Raw genomic sequence first — 19897 nt, 5'->3', positions numbered from 1 at the left:
AGCGTCAGTGCCGCATTCATGTCGGACCAGAGCGGATGTGACCTCTCACTGCTGCCAGCATTGAAGCGGCACACCGCCCACACCTCTTTTTCGATGCACGTGACTGCTCCGCGTTCAAACGACACCACGGTCGTCTGTTACCCTACATTAATTATACGCAGTTGCCGAGGAACCTACTCGGGCGCCACTTATCTGTCCGTCTGCCACCCACCATCGCCATCCGCCTGCTATATAAACTCGAGTCCCGACCATAGCCGCAGTCATCCTCCTCCGGTCCCTTTCTCCTCTCCGCACCACACCCACCATGGTCTCCTTGTGCTCCAAAGTCCTCTGGGATGACCTCTCGTCCGACCAAAAGAAGGAGATGGCCGCCATTACTGCTGGCTGGCAGGCTGACGGAGGCCGACGACGTCCCAATGGAGGACGCGGTCGAGGACGAGATGACGCCACCCTCCTCGCCGATGCATGCCGACATCACCATCGACGAGGCTCGTGCCCACTATATGGACATGGTGCGGGAGGCCAAGTTTCGGGAGGCGCAGGCCAACCATGCTTACAACCTCCAGCCTCGACGAGTACCGGCAGGCGGAGGAGCAACTCGCCGCCGGCTTGGCCGTTGCGCGCGGACGTGGACATGGTGGAGCAGGCGGCGCTGCTCGAGTCCTACCGTTTCTCCTACGACATCCGGCACGCCCGCTGGCGGTACCGCTAATATCAGGCGGAACTGGAGGCCGCCTACAAGGAGATGGACGAGGCTGCGAACGAGGTGTCCAGCAAGAGCAACGACGAGGAGGACATCGCCGACTCCACCAAGGTTGCTCCCCGCCGCCACGACCACGAAGTCGGCACGTCCACGGGCGCCGTCGGCAGCGAGGAAGAGTAGTGCATGGTAGGTCGCGCCGCTCGGGTCCCCAAGAAGGCCACCGCTTTTCCCCTCCTGGTGAAGCCAAGCTTGGCTGGCTGAAAATCGTCGGCCGATTAGCCGCTCAGGCTGCAGTGGCGGAGGCTGTGGAGGCAGAGCTAGGGAGTGTCGAGGTGGAACCAGATAAGGCGAAGGCAAGAGCCGAAGCTTCCGTTCTCGGGGCTCATGGCCAGACATGGGGAACCGGCGCCGACGATCATTTAGATTAGGTTTAGAATAAGAATTAGTTAAAAATTATCCAAAATGTAATGAATTTCATCCAATTTATATGACAAATGTCCGATTATAATGAATGTGTTCCGATTTATATGAAAATCCATCGTGTTTGCACGAATTTCAGTCGATCTGTTGAAATGCGGTTTGAAATGTATGTGGGCATCGCCGGATGGCCGTCTCCTGCATCCGTGTCTCTGGACTGGTCCCCTATCCGTCGACGGGTGCGAGAAGAAAATTTGCGGGTCACCACCGGAGATGCCCTAATTCTCTTCTTCAAGAGTCGTGTGTGTGGGTGGCTGATTGTGAATAACAATAAACTTTGGTTTGGTAGTACAAAACTCGCACGTGCTACAGCACTCTTTTTAGAAAAAGGAAAAAAAATGCTACAGCACTCGTCGACCCCACTGCCATCCAAGAACCAAATGGGTTCCCACTAAGAACAAAAGCCCACGACTCCTCACCCCAGATCCATCCATCTGCTCGACCATGTTGCACTGAGTGACAGCAGTCAATCCAAATGGAAGTGATCATCAACTACTACTATTAAACCCTCCCACAGTTAACTTAGCCGGTTAATTTGTCCTTAGCAATCCAGAGGCAAGACGAAGAAGCTTCATCAAGCAAGGGCCAGGAGCCATTGACGCTTTGGCAGTACGGCAGAGTTCGGCTCCTTTTTCCGTGCAGTTGCTTGGAGAATTACCTCGCTTTATTTTGAAGGTTTCATCGGTAACTTTTGTTTGGATCTTGGATTGTAGCGGCACAGTAACATGGGCTTAGCTGCTGATTGCTTTTGTGGGGCAGCGCGAGTTAGGAGTTGGAATTAAATATGCGTACCATGGGGGCGAAGAGCGGTTTGGATGTGAAGAGGGGATAAAAAGGTACGGCTAGATGATGAAATGTTGAAACTGAGGTGTCCCTCTGTGGCATGTCGGCTTGGTCTCTAGTACTTTTCTTCTAGTACAGCCGAGGAAATGACAGCTGGTTAATTAAGAAGAAAGTACTCATTCCGTAAAGAAATGTAAGAGCGTTTAGATCTGCACACTTTTATATTTCTTTACAGAGGAAATAACAAGTAATGTCCCACACCCACTATCCGTTTTGAAACATGGACAATTATCAACCCAAAAAACATGCGCCGACTTTAACTTATTACAAATGTATTTAAAAATATAACTCAAAAATTTATGCTCCTTTCAATCTATATTATTTATCGCTCAAACGGATGTATCTAGATGGATCGGTATAGATACACCCGCTTGAGCGCTGGGAGTAAATAAATACTAATGCACTAATGCAACATTGCTAATGTACTTAGTACAGTACCCCCTCTTAAGTTAGTAAATTAATAAGTACCACTAAAAAGGGTACTACAACTTGCTAAATTCATTTGGCTTTAACCATTTCCCCCTCTCAAATCTTAAATTATTAAAGGACGCGGTAGATACTTTGACCACTTGACCAGCACGCCTTAAACAAAGTCACTGCCATAAGACGCATACATTAAGCATTGATCCCAAAAGCAGCTTCAAATTAATGCCATTATGCCAACCTTAAACCACACCCAAAATAGAACCCAAGCAAGGAATCACCCTTTCCAACGTGTCAGACTGTCAATCACACGCTTGCACACACACACACACAAAAACCCAAAAGCAAACCGAAATAAAAATAAAATTTTAATTGAAGCACAAAAATAGCATCAAGACAAACACAGTGCTCCAGTGGCAAGCTCACACAGAAGCAGAGAAAAATTAATGATAACCAAAAGCTTAAGCCAAAAGGAACTCTCACTCTCACAGAGCAGACCCTAAAAGGGCCCACCACTTCCTTTCACCCCTCCCTCCTTCCACCTCCCCCGGCCCCTACCCCTGTCCCCCCCTCTTCCCTCTCTCTCCATCCCGCCGGAATCTCGCCTCCGATCCGGCGGCACGCCCGCCACCGCCACCGACACCGGCGAACCGCCCGCTCTGACCGGCGCCGGCCCGGGAGCGCTCCGGAGGGCGGGGGCCGTCCATGGAGTCGATCATAGCGCGGGCGCTGGAGTACACGCTCAAGTACTGGCTCAAGTCCTTCACCCGCGACCAGTTCAAGCTCAACGGCCGCACCGCCGAGCTCTCCAACCTCGGTCGGATCCCCCACCCAAACCCTCCTCGCGGATGCCAATTCTGTTTTTACCGTCGGTGCTAACATTTTTTCTGTCGGTTTGGATTTGGGCCGCCGCAGATATCAATGGCGACGCGCTGCACGCCAGCCTGGGCCTGCCTCCGGCGCTCACCGTCGAACGCGCGCGGGTCGGGAAGCTCCAGATCACGGTAAGGGCTCCTCCTCGCCTGCTTGTGCTTTGGTGTCGGTGAGCGGATTGGGGTGAATTTGTTGTTTAGGATGTTGTCAAGTTGGTGCTCTTGTGTCTGTCGGTGCTGGAAATCATGGTGAATCTGCGGATTCGACTGCCATTGTTCTAAAATCTAGTCGCGGATGTTAATTCTGTCAGTACTCTGTTTGGCATTGGCAGGAAACTGTGGCCCTTGTTAATTTCTTCCCTGTAGCCATAATTCTGTAACTTATAGATGGGTGGTCTCACACTTCTTGTGACATTCCAGTGAAGTCTGTTACTTGCAGTCAACATCAACCTTATGGTCATAGGTAGTTCTGTATCACAATTGGCGGTGTATTTTCAGGTCTCACAGTTAGATTCTTTTGTTATCACTACAGCTGCCATCGGTATCAAATGTGCAAGTGGAGCCAATTGTGGTCAACATTGATAAACTTGATCTCGTGCTTGTAGAGAAGGACGATTCAGAAAATCTTTCCGGCCCTACCAGGTTATAATTCTTCCGGCTTGTGATGTTGTGCCATCATATGACCATTCAATAACTGATGTTCTTTTCTCAACTCATTTATTAGCAATGCGTCATCAACAGCACCAACTAAAAGCACCGGATATGGATATGCTGATAAGGTTGGCTTCATTGCACTTGATGTTCAGTAGTCAGTACATATGTATTCAAAAACTTTATCTGTGAGGCCACTCAGAGCTGCTTCTGTTAAATGATGATTGTACTGTGAAAATCATTGAGGTAGTTCATGTTATCCATTGTAACTAAATTTAATCTTTCTAGGCTTTGTGTTTCTGCTTTATGGTTTGGTTTTTCCTTTGCGTGCATGTCTGCCCCTTTTGGTTTAGTAATAATGGTAACTTTATAATTGCATACAACTGTTTCTGTACTCTGGACCACATGCAAATTTATCAAGCAATTTGCCCTTACAAAATCTGAAATACAAGTGGGTTTAATATGCTATACCGGGCTTAGATTGCAGATGGCATGACTGTGCAAGTAGGTATCGTGAACCTGCTATTGGAAACACATGGAGGTGCTCGCCGGCAAGGAGATGCAACATGGTATGTTCTGATTACTTGTTGCATATTCAGTTCTTCTTTTGCTGATAACAAATGGTGGTTAACCTTTTTCTTCTGTCTTGAAATGACATTTAGGCCTTTTCTGGTGACTTATTGCATATTCTGTTTTTTTCCTATTATTTGTTCCTGAGTAAACTGGATACAACGTGCACGGACAGCGATTTTAATTTCTAATTTCTAATTTCTTTTCAGGTCACCTCCGCTAGCTGCTATCACATTCCGTGATCTCGTACTGTACACAACAAACGAAAAATGGCAGGTATTCTTGCTAGATTAAAGTTGCACTTGAACATGTAAAATCGTCGTTTTCGGCCACCTGATTGAAATATCATTTATATAGGCTGTAAATTTGAAAGAAGCAAGGGATTTCTCCAACAGCACAGGATTCATTTATGTTTTCAAGGTTTGATACTCTCCTAGTTTACCTAATGTACTGGGACATAATGAATGAGGACATAGTAAACGCAATTTCTGATCTCCCATATTTTCTGTCCAAATTCACAGAAATTGGAATGGCGGTCACTGTCAGTTGATCTTTTACCCCATCCTGACATGTTTGCTGATGCACGATTTAACTCTTCAAGCAGTCAAGATAACAAACGAGATGATGATGGTGCAAAGCGAATGTTCTTTGGCGGCGAAAGGTTTTTGGAAGGAATATCAGGGGAGGCTAATGTGAGTGTCTGGAATATGATTTGTCAACTTTGAGAATTTGTTAGTTGATGTTGGAAGTTCTGCCTGTCTTTGGCTTGGCTTATAAATTTTGTCGAACATCAGATAACTCTGCAACGAACGGAGCAGAACAACCCACTTGGCCTGGAGGTTCAGCTGCATGTTACTGAAGCTCTCTGTCCTGCTTTAAGTGAACCTGGTAAATGGTTATTGACAATAAAGCTTTAGCTTTTCGTTCAGTTCTTGTTTGTATCAGTCACACCTGAAAACGCATTTTGTCAGGTTTACGTGCATTTCTTCGATTCATGACTGGGGTATCTGCGTGCTTAAATAGAGGAGATTTGGATCCAAAGTCTCAACAGGTTTGTTTCTCATGTATTTATTATGACTGCATTCTTTGTAGTCGGATTATCAGACATATCACATATTGATATTCTTTGCATTCTTACTCTTTTCCTTCTCCTATTTTGAACAGCATGCAGAAGCAGCAGGATCTTCCTTGGTATCCTTTATTGTAGATCACATATTCCTTTGCATTAAAGATGCTGGTAAGGACTAGCAACCAATCAACTTCCAATATGCTATTTATAGACATCTATACTGACTTGCTCGTTAAAATTTTATTTGCGTCGACAGAGTTTCAGCTTGAACTTCTAATGCAATCGCTGTTCTTCTCACGGGTACTTTTTTAGCTTGTCAATCTATCGAGTACTGTATGCTTTGCTAATTACATCATTATTTATATTTGTCACTTGTCAGAGATTATTTTTGTATCGTAGTCATCTAGTGACATGATGTCAACTGTTTTTCTCATTATTTTTAAAGGCTAGCATTTCAGACGGGGAGAGTTCAAAAAACTTGTCTTGCATAAAGGTTGCTGGGCTGTTTCTGAGGTAAGATAGGTACCCTGTTTATAGTGACTAAACTAATGCAAGTCATGAAGTTTATAGTCATTTACTTACTCTGTTAAATTAGATGGGAATCCAGTACAATTTTTATCTATGCACTGCTTATGTTACTTTGGTAATGTTAACTTCTGATATAAGAGTGATGGAGATTTTATTCAAGCTATGGATATAATACTCACCTTTGCTGGGTCTCATGTATGAATATTATTTCTACAGGGACACATTTTCTCGTCCTCCATGCACATTGATACAACCATCTATGCAAGCTGTTCCACAAGAACCCTTGCCTATCCCTGATTTTGGTGAATACTGATTATGCCTTCGCTTTTGTACTACTGCTTGTATCATATCAAGTTATCAACCATCTCTGGGCCTAATCTATTACATGTTACTTTATTATCAGGTCAAAGTTTCTGTCCTCCGATCTATCCATTTGGGAATCAGTTCTTGGAATTCGCTGCTGGAATTCCTTTGTTTTCCCTTTATTGTCTTCAGACCACTCCTTCTCCATCACCTCCAAAGTTTGCTTCGAAAACAGTCATCACATGCCAGCCTCTTATGGTGTGTCTTCTTAACATTAACAGTGAAACATAATGTTCAACTTTTCTGTTTGATTAAATATTGCCTGTAATTTTGCATTTTAGGTGACCCTTCAGGAACAATCCTGCTTAAGAATTGCCTCATTCTTAGCTGATGGAGTTGTGCCTAATCATAGTGCCACAGTTGCTGATTCCTCAATTAACAGCCTGTCGTTTTCTCTCAAAGAGTTCGATCTATCTGTTCCGTTAGATGCTGAAGAAATTGCAAGGTGCAGTGGAACCAAGACCGCTTGCTCCCAGTCATCATTTTCAGGAGCAAGACTTCATATAGAGGACCTACACTTCTGCGAGTCACCATCAGCAAACTGTTCGCTGCTAAACCTTGACAAAGATCCAGCTTGCTTCCTTCTTTGGGAATATCAACCTGTTGATGCCAGCCAGAGGAAGTGGGTTAGTAGAGCTTCTCATCTAAGCCTCTCGCTTGAAACCTCTAGTACTTCAAATGGACAGAGAGTAGTGAGGGATCCCTCTCCAAATGTGTTGAAATGTATTGAATTAGATGACATTCGATTTGAGGCAGCTATGGTTACCGCAGATGGTAGCCCTCTGTGTGATTTGCCACCCCCAGAGGGGGTTGTGAGAATTGGTGTTGCTTTCCAACAGTTCATCTCCAACACTTCAGTTGAGCAGTTGTTTTTTGTCTTAGGCCTCTATAGCTACTTTGGACAGGTTGGAGAACGAATTTCAAAGGTTAGTAAAGGTAACAAGTCTGGCAAAGATAGTGAGCCTTCAGTTGACAATCTTCAGAAAAAACTTCCCAGTGATACGGCTGTGAGCTTAACTATGAATAGTCTCCAGCTCAATTTCTTGGAACATTTTTCAGCGGGAGACGTACATATGCCCTTGGTTCAGTTTGGTGGAGAGGATCTCTACCTGAAAGTTTCTCATCGCACTCTAGGTGGTGCCTTTGCAGTCACAACTAACGTGATGTGGAGAACTATCTCAGTAAACTGTTTGGAAGGAGAAAGTGCTACAATCCATGAGAATGGCACTGCCATGACGGGTGAACATAACGTTGTGGTATGTGAAAATGGGCATCCCAAGATGAGACCGGTGTTTTGGGTTGACCATCGTAGCAAACACCATGCTAAAGGTGCTCAATTCATTGACATAAACATCACTCATGTAATGCCTTATGACATGAGGGATATGGAGTGCCATAGCTTGAATGTATCATCGAAGGTATCTGGTGTCCGTCTCGGAGGTGGACTGAGTTATACCGAGTCTTTACTGCATCGTTTCGGTATTCTCGGGCCTGATGGTGGTCCAGGGGAAGGCCTCTTGAGAGGCCTGAAGGATTTATCTTCTGGTCCACTCGGGAAACTGTTCACACCATCTCACGTCACCGACAAGGAAGGCAAGCATCTGCAACTTTCTAGATTGTAAAAGTTCTACTTTAGTTACTATTAGTACTGAAACAATACACGGTGAAATGTTCAAGTCCTTATTTCAGATGGTGGATAAAAATCTTTGTTTCTTGTTTTGTTTCTTTTCTTGCATTGTTTGAAAAGTGTTTCTCATCCCCTTATCCCCTAATGCTACAGAAGCAAGATCCGAAGACAATGGCAGCAATTCGAAGTTTGATCTGGGGGTGCCAGATGATCTTGATGTGTCAGTTGAGTTAAGAAACTGGTTGTTCGCACTTGAAGGGACAGAAGAAGTAGGAGATTGGTCTTCCCCTCGTAGTGGTGATCCTATTAGTAGGGAAGACAAATGTTGGCATACAACATTCAGGAATCTGCACTTGTCAGGCAAAAGCAGTGACCGACCTAACTTGGGAGGTGCAGAGAAGGTGTTGAACAAGAAGGCATTTCCAGTGGAGCGTTTCACGGTATATCCATGACAGCTGCACTTTTGTATTTCAATTTGATGCTCGCCTTCTCTGTATTCTAATTGGCAGATATTTGGTGGTACCTGCAGGCTGGAATCGAAGGTTTACAGGCAATTAAACCTCGCTTGAGAAATCAATTCGTTGGAAATGGAAAATTAAATAATAGTCAGTCATGCAGTGGATTGAACAATTCAAGTGCTATTGGTGACCAAGGTGTTGATGTTGAAGCTACCATGGTCATTGGCGAAGATGATACTGGGGATGCCAAGTGGATGATGGATAATGTAAAGTTTTCAGTTAAAGAACCGGTAGGAACACTTATTCCAATATTTGTCAAAAACTGTTGGGAATTTGCCGCTGTTACTACCTCAACTATTTATATCCATTTGAACGTGCAGATTGAGGCCGTGGCAAAAAGAGAAGAGCTGGAGCACCTTGCCACGATTTGCAGATCTGAAGCTGATGCAATGGGGAGGATCACTGCTGGAATTCTCCGTCTGCTTAAACTTGACAAGTCTCTTGGCCAGGGAACCATAGAACAGCTGAGGAACCTAGGTATGGAATGAATTACTTTTTTTTTTGTGCGAAAAATGGAATGAATTACTTTTTTTTTGCGAAAAATGGAATGAATTACTTTACATGCCCTGGTCTTTGTTATTCTTTTCTTGCTGCTTTTCTTAAGGAGAAATGAGGTTGCAAGTGTCTTACAAAGCTGTGCTGCTGCAGGAAGTGGAGGCATGGACAACATTTTCTCGCCTAGCAGGCTCAGCAGGCAGAACAGTTTTGGCAGCGTAAGCACCCCGAGGACCCCCAGGACTCCAATGTTTCATACGACCTCAAATGCGGCGTCGAAAGAGGCCCTGGAAGCTACAATCGCTTCGCTACAGAGCGACATCTCGGAATCCAAGGCCAGATGCGCGTCCCTAACCAGCACTGGAGACGAGAGCCGCGCGGAGGACATCAGGCAGCTGACCGACAAGCTGGAGAGCATGCAGTCCCTGGTGACGAGAATGAGAACTTTGATCTGAGCTGTAAATGCGTCGTTTCCTTGGAGTGTACAGGCTGGGCAGTGGTACGAAAGGGGGGAGCGGCTAATGCTGCGCTTTTTTGCGAAATTATTCTTTTGTTTGTGTACATCTATTACACGTTCCTTGGGGTATAAAGGTGGAAGGGTGGAATAATAAAGGGTTTCCTGGATTATGTTTTGTAGCTGGAAGTCAGGGTGGGCAGCAGCAGCAGCAGAAAATTTTGTAGCTGGAAGGATGCATAAAATGTAGGGGTGTGATCGAAGTAGTCGTTAGGAAGAACCGAACTGTTATTTGTATGTATGATGATATGCACATAGTGTTTTGGCAAATCTGATATCTATTTTCGCTTATAATATATCCAGGATTAAAAATTTCAACGAAATTTCACATATTTCAGTGAGGTCCGAAATATTTTTAACCCTGAAATTTCAAGATAGATTCAAACTGATTTCAAAATAAATTTAAATTACGTAGAATTCATTAAAATTAAGTAAAATTTGAAATATCAAAACCCGAAATAATTTCTGAAATATGTGAAATTTCTGAAATTTCGCATATTTCAGTGAGGCCCGAAATTATTGCATTTCCGAAATAAAAAACCTTGAATATATCTACTGGAGGCCTGGAGATTGTTTTTTGCAGCGTGCATAGTCAAAGGTTTGAATGTTCTTCCTCGCCAAATAAATAAATTTCGATGAGTTGGGAGCAAATTTCATGCAAGCATTCCTTGTTCAGTTCCTTTGTCATTCCAAATTCGCCCGAAAATGGCACGAAGGGGAACATATTGTCTCTAGTCATTTTTTTGAAAAAAAAATACTACCTCCGATCTATAAAAAGTGCCGTGGTTTTGAACTAACTACTAGTTTGAAACTGCGACACTTATTTTGGATCGGAGGGACTACTAGCGAAAATTCCAGTTACTGATGATAACAGGCAGCAAAAAAAACCCATATTTAAAGAGGAAAAAAGTCAAATAAATAAATAAATCAGTTTCTATGGCGCGGCGGCATTTTCTACGGGCTAGCCCACTACCCCACGCATTCAGGGTAGTCGTTGCTTCTGTGAATCGTGGGAAGGGAAGAGGGAGCCGGAGCCCGCCCATTTCTGAAACTGAACGAGGGAGGGAGAGGCTGTCGGTTGCCAGCGCCCCAGTTGAGCTCGCCGAGGAGGAGAGCGGCGGTTGTCCGGCGAGAGCGCACGCCGAGAGTCGGCGATCGGTTCAGGTCAGCACCCTGTGGCCTGTGGCTTTGCTCTTCTCGCCCTCGCTCGTTAGCCGGCGCTCTTTTGTGCAGCCGCATTCCCCCCTGATTCTGATCAACAACACCTTGCGGTGCATCAGTAGTGTTATTATACAGACAACGGTGCCATTCTTACTACTCCCTCCGTTCCTAAATATAAGTCTTTGAAGAGATTCCACTATGGACCACATACGGAGCAAAATGAGTGCATCTATACTCTAAATGCATCCAAATACATCCGTATGTGATTCATAGTGAAATCTCTACAAAGACTTATATTTAGAAACGGAGGGAGTAGATTCTAGTTACATTTGTGTTTGAGAAAGGGTTCTGGTCAGCGTCGGATTGTGGTGATGTTAGGTTGCACATTTTGGTACGTTCTCGGTCGATGATCTAGGTTTGAACTTAAACGGGGACAATGAATCTTGAAGTATATAGGAGTGGTATAATGTAGCGAGCAGGTAACGAGTACTATGAATTTATTTTGGTCCTTCAGTAGTAGGAGTAGTAATGTACTCCCTCCGTCCCAAAATAAGTGTCTCAATGTCGCATTAACTTTAGTGCAAAGTTGTACTAAAGTTGGGACACTTATTTAGGACAGAGGGAGTAGTAGGTTTTTATATATTTTTGGTTGGGTTTTAAATCGAAAAGTTTGTTGGTGTGCGGATACAACAGTTTTCTTGGGCTGAAATGCGGTTACTTCTCTTGTACTGAACTGAGATGGGATATTATTTTCTTTACTGTGTAGCCATGGAGCATCATCCTTATGAGCAGCACGAGCAGGATGACAGCAAGAAAGTGGAGGCAGAACTTGATGGAGCTGACGGATCATTCAAAAACGAGCGCCACAAACGGTCCAAGGTCTGGGACGTACTGGCAGAGCCTCCTCTTGGAGACTAAATGTGGCTTCTTCTTGTACTGATATGGATTATTTTTCTTACTGTGCAGGCAGATACGGAGCATTCTGGTGAGGAGGATGACGGCATGAAAGTGGAGGCAGAATTCATTGGAGCTGACGGGCCACTCAAAATCAAGCACCAGATTCAGTCCAAGGTCTGGGATGAGTTTGAGCCCATCTTTCTGGACGACAAGGTCCAGTTTGCAGAGTGCCTGAGCTGCCACTTTCTCTTCAGCTGGAACGGAGATAGCTGTCTGCGCCGGCACCTGGAATCCTGCCCGGCCAAACCGGAAGCGGCGGAGAGGCCACAGGAGGACTCCTGCTTCACTGATGGTAGCAGCTCCAGTGGCGCAACCCGTCGGCCTGTTCAAGGGGTGGCAGATCATCAATCCATATCACCATCAGATGTCTCAAACCTGAAGAAGAAACAGAAGACCTCATCTATGAATACTGGGGACGATATGAGTGCCAGCAAGTTTGGTCAGGAGTCACCTTATCAAGATGTGGCCAGAATGATCATACTCCATGGTTATCCGCTGTCGATTGTGGAGCATCAAGAAATGAAAAGGATTTTCAAGAGCATCAACCCTGTGGCTAACACAATCTCCCATAGTGATATGGAGGAACATTTGTTTGATCTATTTCAGAAGGAAAAGATGAATGCCAAGCGTAAAATTGCGCTTACCTCCCGGCGCGTCTCTCTGTCAGCAAGCATCTGGACTGATGATGGACCTGAGCCGACGGTAAAGTACCTCTGTCTGACAGCACATTTCATCGGCGAAGACTGGAAAATCCGCAGAATGATAATAAAGTTCGGCATGTATTGGTGCTCACCTACTAATTTGGAAAGGACCATACACTGCAAGGAGGCCTATGTTCCACAGTCTGAAAGTGGATCTTACAATGTCATATGGGATGCAATCAGAGATTGGAATCTTGATCAGAAGATGCTGAGCTTGACTTCAGTTGGTGAAATCAAGAATGATGCGAATACCGCGAGGCTCAAGGCGATGCTCACGGAGAAGGGGTGCCTTCCCATCAGAGGCAAGCTATGCAACATTGCTTGTTTGGACGACATGATAAACAGTGTTGTTGATGAAGGGCAATCAGACATACTTCTCCTTATTGGTGATGCAGTAATGGACTTTTTTGTGGCACATGCATCTTCACCATTGGCCCAGCAACAGCTTCTGGAGGCCATTTCACAGATGAGCTTGAAGTGTCCACGGGAAGATGCCAAGTGGTGGCACAAGTTTTATTTTAGGCTTGAACTTCTGCTGCAATTCAAGAAGTTATTTCCTGCTGAAGAAGTGCTGTCTCCAGAAGATATGGGAGTTACTGAGTCCATTTGCAAGATTTTGAGAACGTTTTATCATGCCATCGAAGTAATTTCTGGCCCGAGCTCTCCGACGGCAAACATATACTTTAGCGAGGTATGGAAAGTGAGGACTGTTCTGCAGGAAGAAGCATCAAATGAGAATGTCGAAATTGCTACATTGGTCATGGTGATGCAGCACGCATTCGACGAGTACTGGCAGAACTCATACGTGTGGTTGTCAATACCTGTTGTTCTAGACCCTAGATTCAAGATGAGCTTCATCGAATTCCGTCTGCGACAGGCTTATGGTGCAGGCTCAGCGAGCTACTTATCCGAAATACGCGGTGCGGTGCAGGAACTGTTTGGTGAGTACTACAAGCCTATGAATCAGCCGAGTGGTGCCGTTGTTTCGAGCAGTGCAGATGATAAAGATTCATTGGAAGATTGGGATGAGCATGTCAGTAGTCAGATGTCTTCAGAGCTTGATGACTACCTTGGGGAGGGCCTAGTCCCAAGAGAGGATGATTTTGACATTCTGAAATGGTGGATGGAACATGCCACCAAGTACCCCACGCTTGCGGCTATTGCGTGGGACGTCCTGGCCATGCCGGCGTCTGCAGTTCACTCTGAAGCTGCATTTAGCAGCAGCGGGCCGGTGATCCCGAAGCACCATAGTGCGCTGAGCATCAGGACGATTGAGGCGCTCGTCTGTTCTCGAGATTGGATGAGATGAAATGGCAAAGATTCTATAAGCCACTCGATGCAACTATCATAGATCCAGTAGCGTGATGCAACTATCTTTTGTAGAACTTTTGCATGTTCATGTGAAGTTAGTAGCCTAGATCCACAATTAGGCTGTTCAGTTCATGTTTGACTAGATGTTTCCTTTTAAATTTGTTATTTATATGTCAAGGCCACAAAACCCCATTGCAGAGCACAAGGTTGTACCAACTATCAACCTATTTGTATGTGCTAGCATGCATGATTCAGAAGAGCAACATCCTGGTGTAATCCTCAAGGATGGGGAGCCTCTGTTCGTCGTCATAGCCATACATGACGCGGACCATCCTTGCAAAGTTGAGTGACGCCCCGATGAATGTATGCGATAGTGTTGACTTTGTCCCAGAGAAGCACTCCCTATTCAGATCCTGCCATTCACCGGCGATCATCTCCAGCACGTGCTTCTCCACGTCACCATGAGGATTTTCTCTGTGGTACAACTCCTTGTAAGATCCGTCGAGCCCTTCTTGTGATTCATCCTGCATGGGGTGAAGAAAAAAAATGTCAGATCATGTCTAATTTGGTCAATGTTGATGTGGATGCACAATCACATGGATATGTACTGAATTAATTCATGTACAATTGTTGATAGTGCTAATCCTGCAGTCGTATGTGTTACAGTTGGTGTGTTATAACCTTTGCACTGCCCAGGTCGTCCCAAAGCCTCATGATCTTTGCAGCGCAGGAGATGATCCGAAGCATGTGGTCGTTGTTGCCCTCTGTTAAATCATGCCCTAGCAAGAAGAAAAGATGCAGGAATACTAGTGGTGCTCCTGAAGTGACGATACCATTTCTTAGGTAGTCATCTGGTGTAGGGGCCTGATTAGTATATAACCATTTTCTCTCGATCATGAATCCATCAAACAAAGCTGCCCACTGTAAGAGTAAAATGAAGGAAGGGAAGATGAATACTTCTAGTGTTATTTTATTATATGTTTTTTTAAATACAATAAGGTAATTAAATGGCTCGTGCATTGTAACAGGGCACAAAAACTTTCCGTGCAATCAATGTGACTTACTTGCCATTTTAGTGTTAATGTGATTACTTATCAAAAAAAGGACTTTAGCCGCTAATTGAATCAGTAGTTTTTGGCTTGCCAAAGAAAACATGATTTTATTTGGTAAGCAAATAAGGCATGTGCAGTTGAGATGGTTTTCAAGGAAAACCGATGGGGAAAATTGTCAAACCCAGAAATGGAGAAGGTGTGGGTGGGGAGGGAGAGGGCAGATGAAATAAAGGAACGTAACACAAAAACTTGAGTATTTTTGAAGTAGGAGAGATTACTCACAAATTATATACTACACATAAATATGTGAGGTAGTAGTGTTAATATATTTAGCTCCTTGGGGAAATTAAATTATAGAAAATGAAGAATCATTCCAGTAGACATACAGCTTGCTTGAGATGAGTGATAGGGTTCAGTCCATGCTCTTTTCTAACCATAGCGGCTATATCATTTGTGACAGTGTAAAGAGCCTTGTAACATGATATCATGTAGCTCGGGAGTGAATCAACAGCAGCAGCAGGATCCCACCTGTCAAAATGTGCAATCTGTGTGTGAAACTTCTATAAGATAATACTTTTATACCATGTATAAGGTCTTAACTAATCCATGAGTTTTTTATTCCATTAGCAAGGTAGATGTGATCTTGGGCATAAACAATCTCTAATATGCAATGTTTTCGCTTCATTGTATGATTATAGAATAAATAATTAGAAAACTATTAATCTATGAAGATCTTTCTCATAAAGACGCAATGTTTATTTTGAATTAATCTCAAAGAAGTCTGAATATCCGGTTGGACATATATAATATGTCATTTATTTACAAAGTAAGGTGACTATATTGCTTCCCTAAAATAAATTAATCTTAATTATTATGCGAACAACAATGCAATGCTCACATTTTGATTGCCTCATTGAAAAGAGAGAGCTCATTCTGTGTGGCGACAAGATCAAAGATGTCATCCACAATGTAGACCATGGAGACGATCTTTGTGATCTCAATCCGATATCTAGAGAAGGACAAACCCTCAAGGACAGTCATGGGCCACATGTACCATTTAAGTACTTGGTCCCTTGCAGCCGGTATTTCCTTAGCCAATCCCAAATCCATCCACCATCTGTGTGAAAAGGAAGTTTTCACATAGTGAAAACCACCACTCTATTAATTGAGTGAATACATGAGCAATACAAAATACTAATTAATAAAATTGGGCCAACAGTTCTACTAGCGTTTCTCTCTTATCAAGAGAGTGAGCATATTGAACATCTTCAATAAAATTAATCATGGAAGGAGAGTAGTTTATTATGTTTATATATATATACCTCTTAACCTCTTTAATTTCTCTCTGATGCTGCAACTTCTTAATCTGAAACTCTGCAAGTGCCAGATTCTCAATTGATGTGTTCCTAGTTGGCAAGTTCTGGAGGTAACTCAGATGGTGCCTTGCCTTGTACTGCATCAGGCTCACATGATAGGGATGGTCTAGTGACCGCCTCACATATCTTGCAAGGCTTGGCTCCAAATACTTAATTGCAAGTCTAAGGTGCTTGGCTGAGAATTCATTTGCCTTGTACAGTGATGATTCTCCCATGTTGAGGTATGACATTTCTTGCAAGCTCAACATCCCTCTAATGTCTTTGATGAGCCCATGGTTGAAATCACCATTATCATTTGTGAACTTCCGGAGAACATCATCTGCCATGTTGTGGAGAAGGGGTCTTAGGCATAGGTCATACATAGTGACAACATACGTCCCAAGGGAGGTAATTATACTTTTTTTTGCGGGATAAGGGAGGTACTTATATGCTCCACAAGAAAACGCTAGAATTTATTTGAGACTTCAGCTATGAAGATTTTTTTACAGCAAAGTTATCACATAAAATTTATTTCATAGACCAAATCGTACTGAAGCTTCCCAAATTCTTGTGTTTATCTTACATGGCACACTAAGATTTTCCTTTACTTACCTGCCGAAACATAATATCCAGCTTCTCTCATTAGCCTCAGTGAAAGGGTTGCATCAAGTAGATCATCACTATGAACGAGATCCACACATGCATCCATGACATTGTCGATCTCGTCTTGGAAATAATGATCGATGCAGAGGCGCTTGAGGTGATCAACAGTGGTCAACATGGCTCGTCTACTCTTCGGATGTTGATGCAATAACGCTTGAACATTCACTAGGCTTTCCTTGTGTCACACAAAGAGCAAACTTCTTTAATTTTTTTTCATAATTTACAAAAGTGCAATAGATATCATATATTATCTCAATTCGTAAGTAGATGACATTGTAAAAAAAGCATGAACCAAAACTTCTCCAGCTTTGACTATTAATATATGAAAAAAAATACTTAGGTTGGCCAGGCGATAGTACTTACAATAATTAGTTTTTTCAATAAAAATACTTTTATGATACCTTAGGTTTATATTCTGTTAACATATTATGAGAATTAACAATCAAAGACATATGCATATAAAAAATTGTGCTCATTCAAAAAACATGTCAATAATTTGTGAATCAAGTACACATCTTCTGTTTCTCATCAGTTCCGGAGTAGGTGTCACTCTAGGATGTTACACAAACAAACAAAAGTTATCTTGAAAAAAAATTCATGAATTGCTAGCTTGAGGTTAGGAGATTCTTTTGGTGGAATGTGACGTTCATGTTGACAACGAGACATTCGTGGTGAAACTGAAAGAGCTAGCCTCGGCACTATCTTCGAAATCTACCCCCAAGGTAACTAGAAAACGGTGGTAAACATGCATGCTAATTTTAATCATATTTTAGGTTGAATTTTGACCATGATTTGAGTAAAAAAATACAAGTGATATGTCACGAAAAGTTATACTGTTAGATTCATACTTGCAAGAAGTTCCGTGGTATTATTTTTGTGACATACGACATATATGTTGCTAGTGAAAACTATGATTAAAATTTGAGTCAAAATACGAGTGAGACTAATAAACCGAACGGAGGAAGTACAAAAAAAATGAAGCAAACGACTGTATCTCACGTGCTTGTACAACGTGACCGGTTAAGCAATACTAATACTAATTGTTGCGATCCAAGAATTATACCGCAACAATATCTATACCTGCAAGTCAAAATTGTGCAACAGCTCATGAGACGCAGGCTCCCACCCGGGATATATCCCCGGTGGAGGGCGGAAGAAGCCACGGTTGCGACTGGTCCGGCAAGTATTCCTGGCCACCGGTGAAGCCGAATGGAGCAGTGGCTTAACGGAGCAGAAGGAGAAGAAGGTAGGCGCAGCAGCCATCAGTTTCTCAATGAATGGTAGTCGGCTAGCTAAGTGTGGCATGTCACGTACAGATGATACACTAAGTAGGCTAATTAGGTAACTTACTACCCTGGATGATATGAGATGAGCATGTACCTGCTGCTGCTATGCCTTATGGACGGATGGAGGATATGAGTTATCTATGCATGCCTCCAGGTTTATATAGGGGGCTTGAAGCTGCATCGATCCATACTCCAGTGAGTGACTGATGTGTGAATTGGGACTGTACCATCCATCGTCGTCGTCGTTGTTGTTTTTTTCGCCAAAAACAAAAATAAACCCCAGCCATCATGGTTGATCAATAATTGGAGTTATGAGTTTGGATCAATAATTGAAGTTATGAGTTTGTCATAAGTCAAACTTGTTTAAATTTGACCAAGCCTATAGAAACATATATTGATATCTAGAACACCAAATTAGTTTCATGAAATTCTTTATTTATGAAATATATTTTTGTACTATATGTATCTAGTTTTGTACAGGTCTTACCATATTTTTCTTGATAGTTAGTCAAATTTCAATTATATTTCAATAGTACAAAAATATAGGGAACGAGTCCATTAAGCTTCATAAAGAATCTCATAAGATAAACATAGAACTTCAATTATTTTGAAACGGAGGAAGTAGTTACTAGCAACAAGTCCATTAAATTTACTCTGTTTCCTCAGCATGTCATCTTGTTCTAAGCGCGTTTAGTTTAGCGCGTACGCCCTTTGCCCCGAATTACTTGATGCTCAAATGGATGTATCTAGCACCCTAATATGCATATACATTTGTGTATGTATGATTGTGATGAACAAGATAAATATCGTCTTGAAAAAAAAAAGACAAATATTGCATCGTGGTGCACACGTACACTTTGTCCCTGTGCAGCCGCAACTTGCTACAGCCACACATGTGCGTATATTATATATTTATATAGGTACATCTCATGTAGCTTTTTCGATAAAGACGTCTCATGTAGCTATACAACAAAAGAACTTAACTACCTCTTGGAGAGAATTTGGTTGTCAGTGGAGTATGGAAAAGTCTACCGATGGGCGAGTTCTGGGTTGATGTTGCCTAGTACTCTCGAGTCATGACAATGTATTTTTTTTCTTCCGAGGGAACGAGTCATGACAATGCAGGTGATTAGAGCATCTTCAATAGTTGTCCTATAATAGGGCATCAAAACTTGTTGTAAAATTTAGGGTAAAAAAGAATCCTTTTAGGGCATGAGAAAGGGCGTCTCCAAGAGATGCTCTAAAATAGGGCACCCAAAACATCGAACTCCTTAAAAAAACCGAATATCCAAACTACTTCGATCTCACATTGCATACTTCAATTCAAACTCTCAAACATGCAAAGTTTAAACATACTACTAGGTAAACCTCTAAATACTCAAACTTTTAGAATAACCGAAGCACTACACACATGGAGTGCACGAGTAGAAGCAAAAAGCCAAAATGTATGCTACTAGAAGTTCACGTGCTAGTTTCAGGGCAGTTCAAACTATTGAGTTAGGGTAGTCCACTATTCATTTCGGAGTTCAAACACAAAACTTTCGATAACATTTTTGGCATTTTAAAAAACTGCTGTTAAACGGCGATGATCTTTTTAAAAAATGTTCTAAATCTGGTCTGAGAAGTTAGTTATTCAAAGTTAAAACAAAAGAAGTTCATAATAATTGAAAAAATGGTGTGAAGTTTAAATTAATATGAACGAGCTCTTCGCGTTTAAAAAAGTATCAAAAAGCCACGTGAAAAACAAATCAAAGTTCA

The 19897-nt window shown here is 42.9% G+C and overlaps 3 protein-coding genes across 3 annotated transcripts; 2 read left to right on the top strand and 1 right to left on the bottom strand.

The window, feature by feature from the left end:
- The first annotated feature begins 2927 nt into the window (after window positions 1-2927).
- On the top strand, window positions 2928-9930 carry LOC109736826 (uncharacterized). Its single transcript, XM_020296047.4, has 20 exons — window positions 2928-3263; window positions 3362-3450; window positions 3851-3960; window positions 4043-4097; window positions 4450-4538; window positions 4749-4815; window positions 4897-4959; window positions 5061-5231; window positions 5334-5427; window positions 5511-5590; window positions 5704-5776; window positions 5865-5908; window positions 6054-6121; window positions 6353-6438; window positions 6540-6697; window positions 6781-8092; window positions 8280-8566; window positions 8656-8874; window positions 8965-9121; window positions 9293-9930. The coding sequence occupies exons 1-20, from the start codon at window positions 3152-3154 to the stop codon at window positions 9592-9594; spliced, it is 3636 nt and encodes a 1211-aa protein (XP_020151636.1). The 5' UTR covers window positions 2928-3151; the 3' UTR covers window positions 9595-9930.
- Window positions 9931-12211: 2281 nt separating this feature from the next.
- LOC109736850 (zinc finger BED domain-containing protein RICESLEEPER 2-like) lies at window positions 12212-13917 on the top strand. Its single transcript, XM_020296069.2, has one exon. It carries the CDS (start codon window positions 12243-12245, stop codon window positions 13779-13781), a length of 1539 nt encoding a protein of 512 aa, XP_020151658.2. The 5' UTR covers window positions 12212-12242; the 3' UTR covers window positions 13782-13917.
- A 117-nt stretch (window positions 13918-14034) lies between these two features.
- Window positions 14035-16971, bottom strand: LOC109736851 (S-(+)-linalool synthase, chloroplastic-like). The gene is made up of 6 exons (XM_045233640.2): window positions 16803-16971; window positions 16158-16530; window positions 15734-15952; window positions 15222-15363; window positions 14465-14704; window positions 14035-14307 (listed from the first exon to the last, which is right to left on the bottom strand). Exons 1-6 carry the CDS (start codon window positions 16969-16971, stop codon window positions 14035-14037), a joined length of 1416 nt encoding a protein of 471 aa, XP_045089575.2.
- Window positions 16972-19897: the final 2926 nt, after the last annotated feature.

This window comes from Aegilops tauschii, chromosome 2 (genome assembly GCF_002575655.3).
Source record: "Aegilops tauschii subsp. strangulata cultivar AL8/78 chromosome 2, Aet v6.0, whole genome shotgun sequence".
Lineage (NCBI taxonomy): Eukaryota > Viridiplantae > Streptophyta > Magnoliopsida > Poales > Poaceae > Aegilops > Aegilops tauschii.
This window is presented reverse-complemented; position numbering and strand designations above follow the sequence as displayed.

What these genes read in the sequence shown, in the direction of transcription:
- LOC109736850 (XM_020296069.2), top strand. Translation starts at nt 12,243, where the DNA reads ATGATCATACTCCATGGTTATCCGCTGTCGATTGTGGAGCATCAAGAA.
- LOC109736826 (XM_020296047.4), top strand. Translation starts at nt 3,152, where the DNA reads ATGGAGTCGATCATAGCGCGGGCGCTGGAGTACACGCTCAAGTACTGG. An exon ending in TCACATGCCAGCCTCTTATG is followed by an intron (nt 6,698 to 6,780) that starts GTGTGTCTTCTT and finishes TTTGCATTTTAG; the next exon opens with GTGACCCTTCAGGAACAATC. An exon ending in TTCCAGTGGAGCGTTTCACG is followed by an intron (nt 8,567 to 8,655) that starts GTATATCCATGA and finishes TGGTACCTGCAG; the next exon opens with GCTGGAATCGAAGGTTTACA.
- LOC109736851 (XM_045233640.2), bottom strand. Translation starts at nt 16,971, where the DNA reads ATGTTGACCACTGTTGATCACCTCAAGCGCCTCTGCATCGATCATTAT. An exon ending in TCACTCATCTCAAGCAAGCT is followed by an intron (nt 14,705 to 15,221) that starts GTATGTCTACTG and finishes TTACTCTTACAG; the next exon opens with TGGGCAGCTTTGTTTGATGG. An exon ending in ACGACCTGGGCAGTGCAAAG is followed by an intron (nt 14,308 to 14,464) that starts GTTATAACACAC and finishes CACCCCATGCAG; the next exon opens with GATGAATCACAAGAAGGGCT.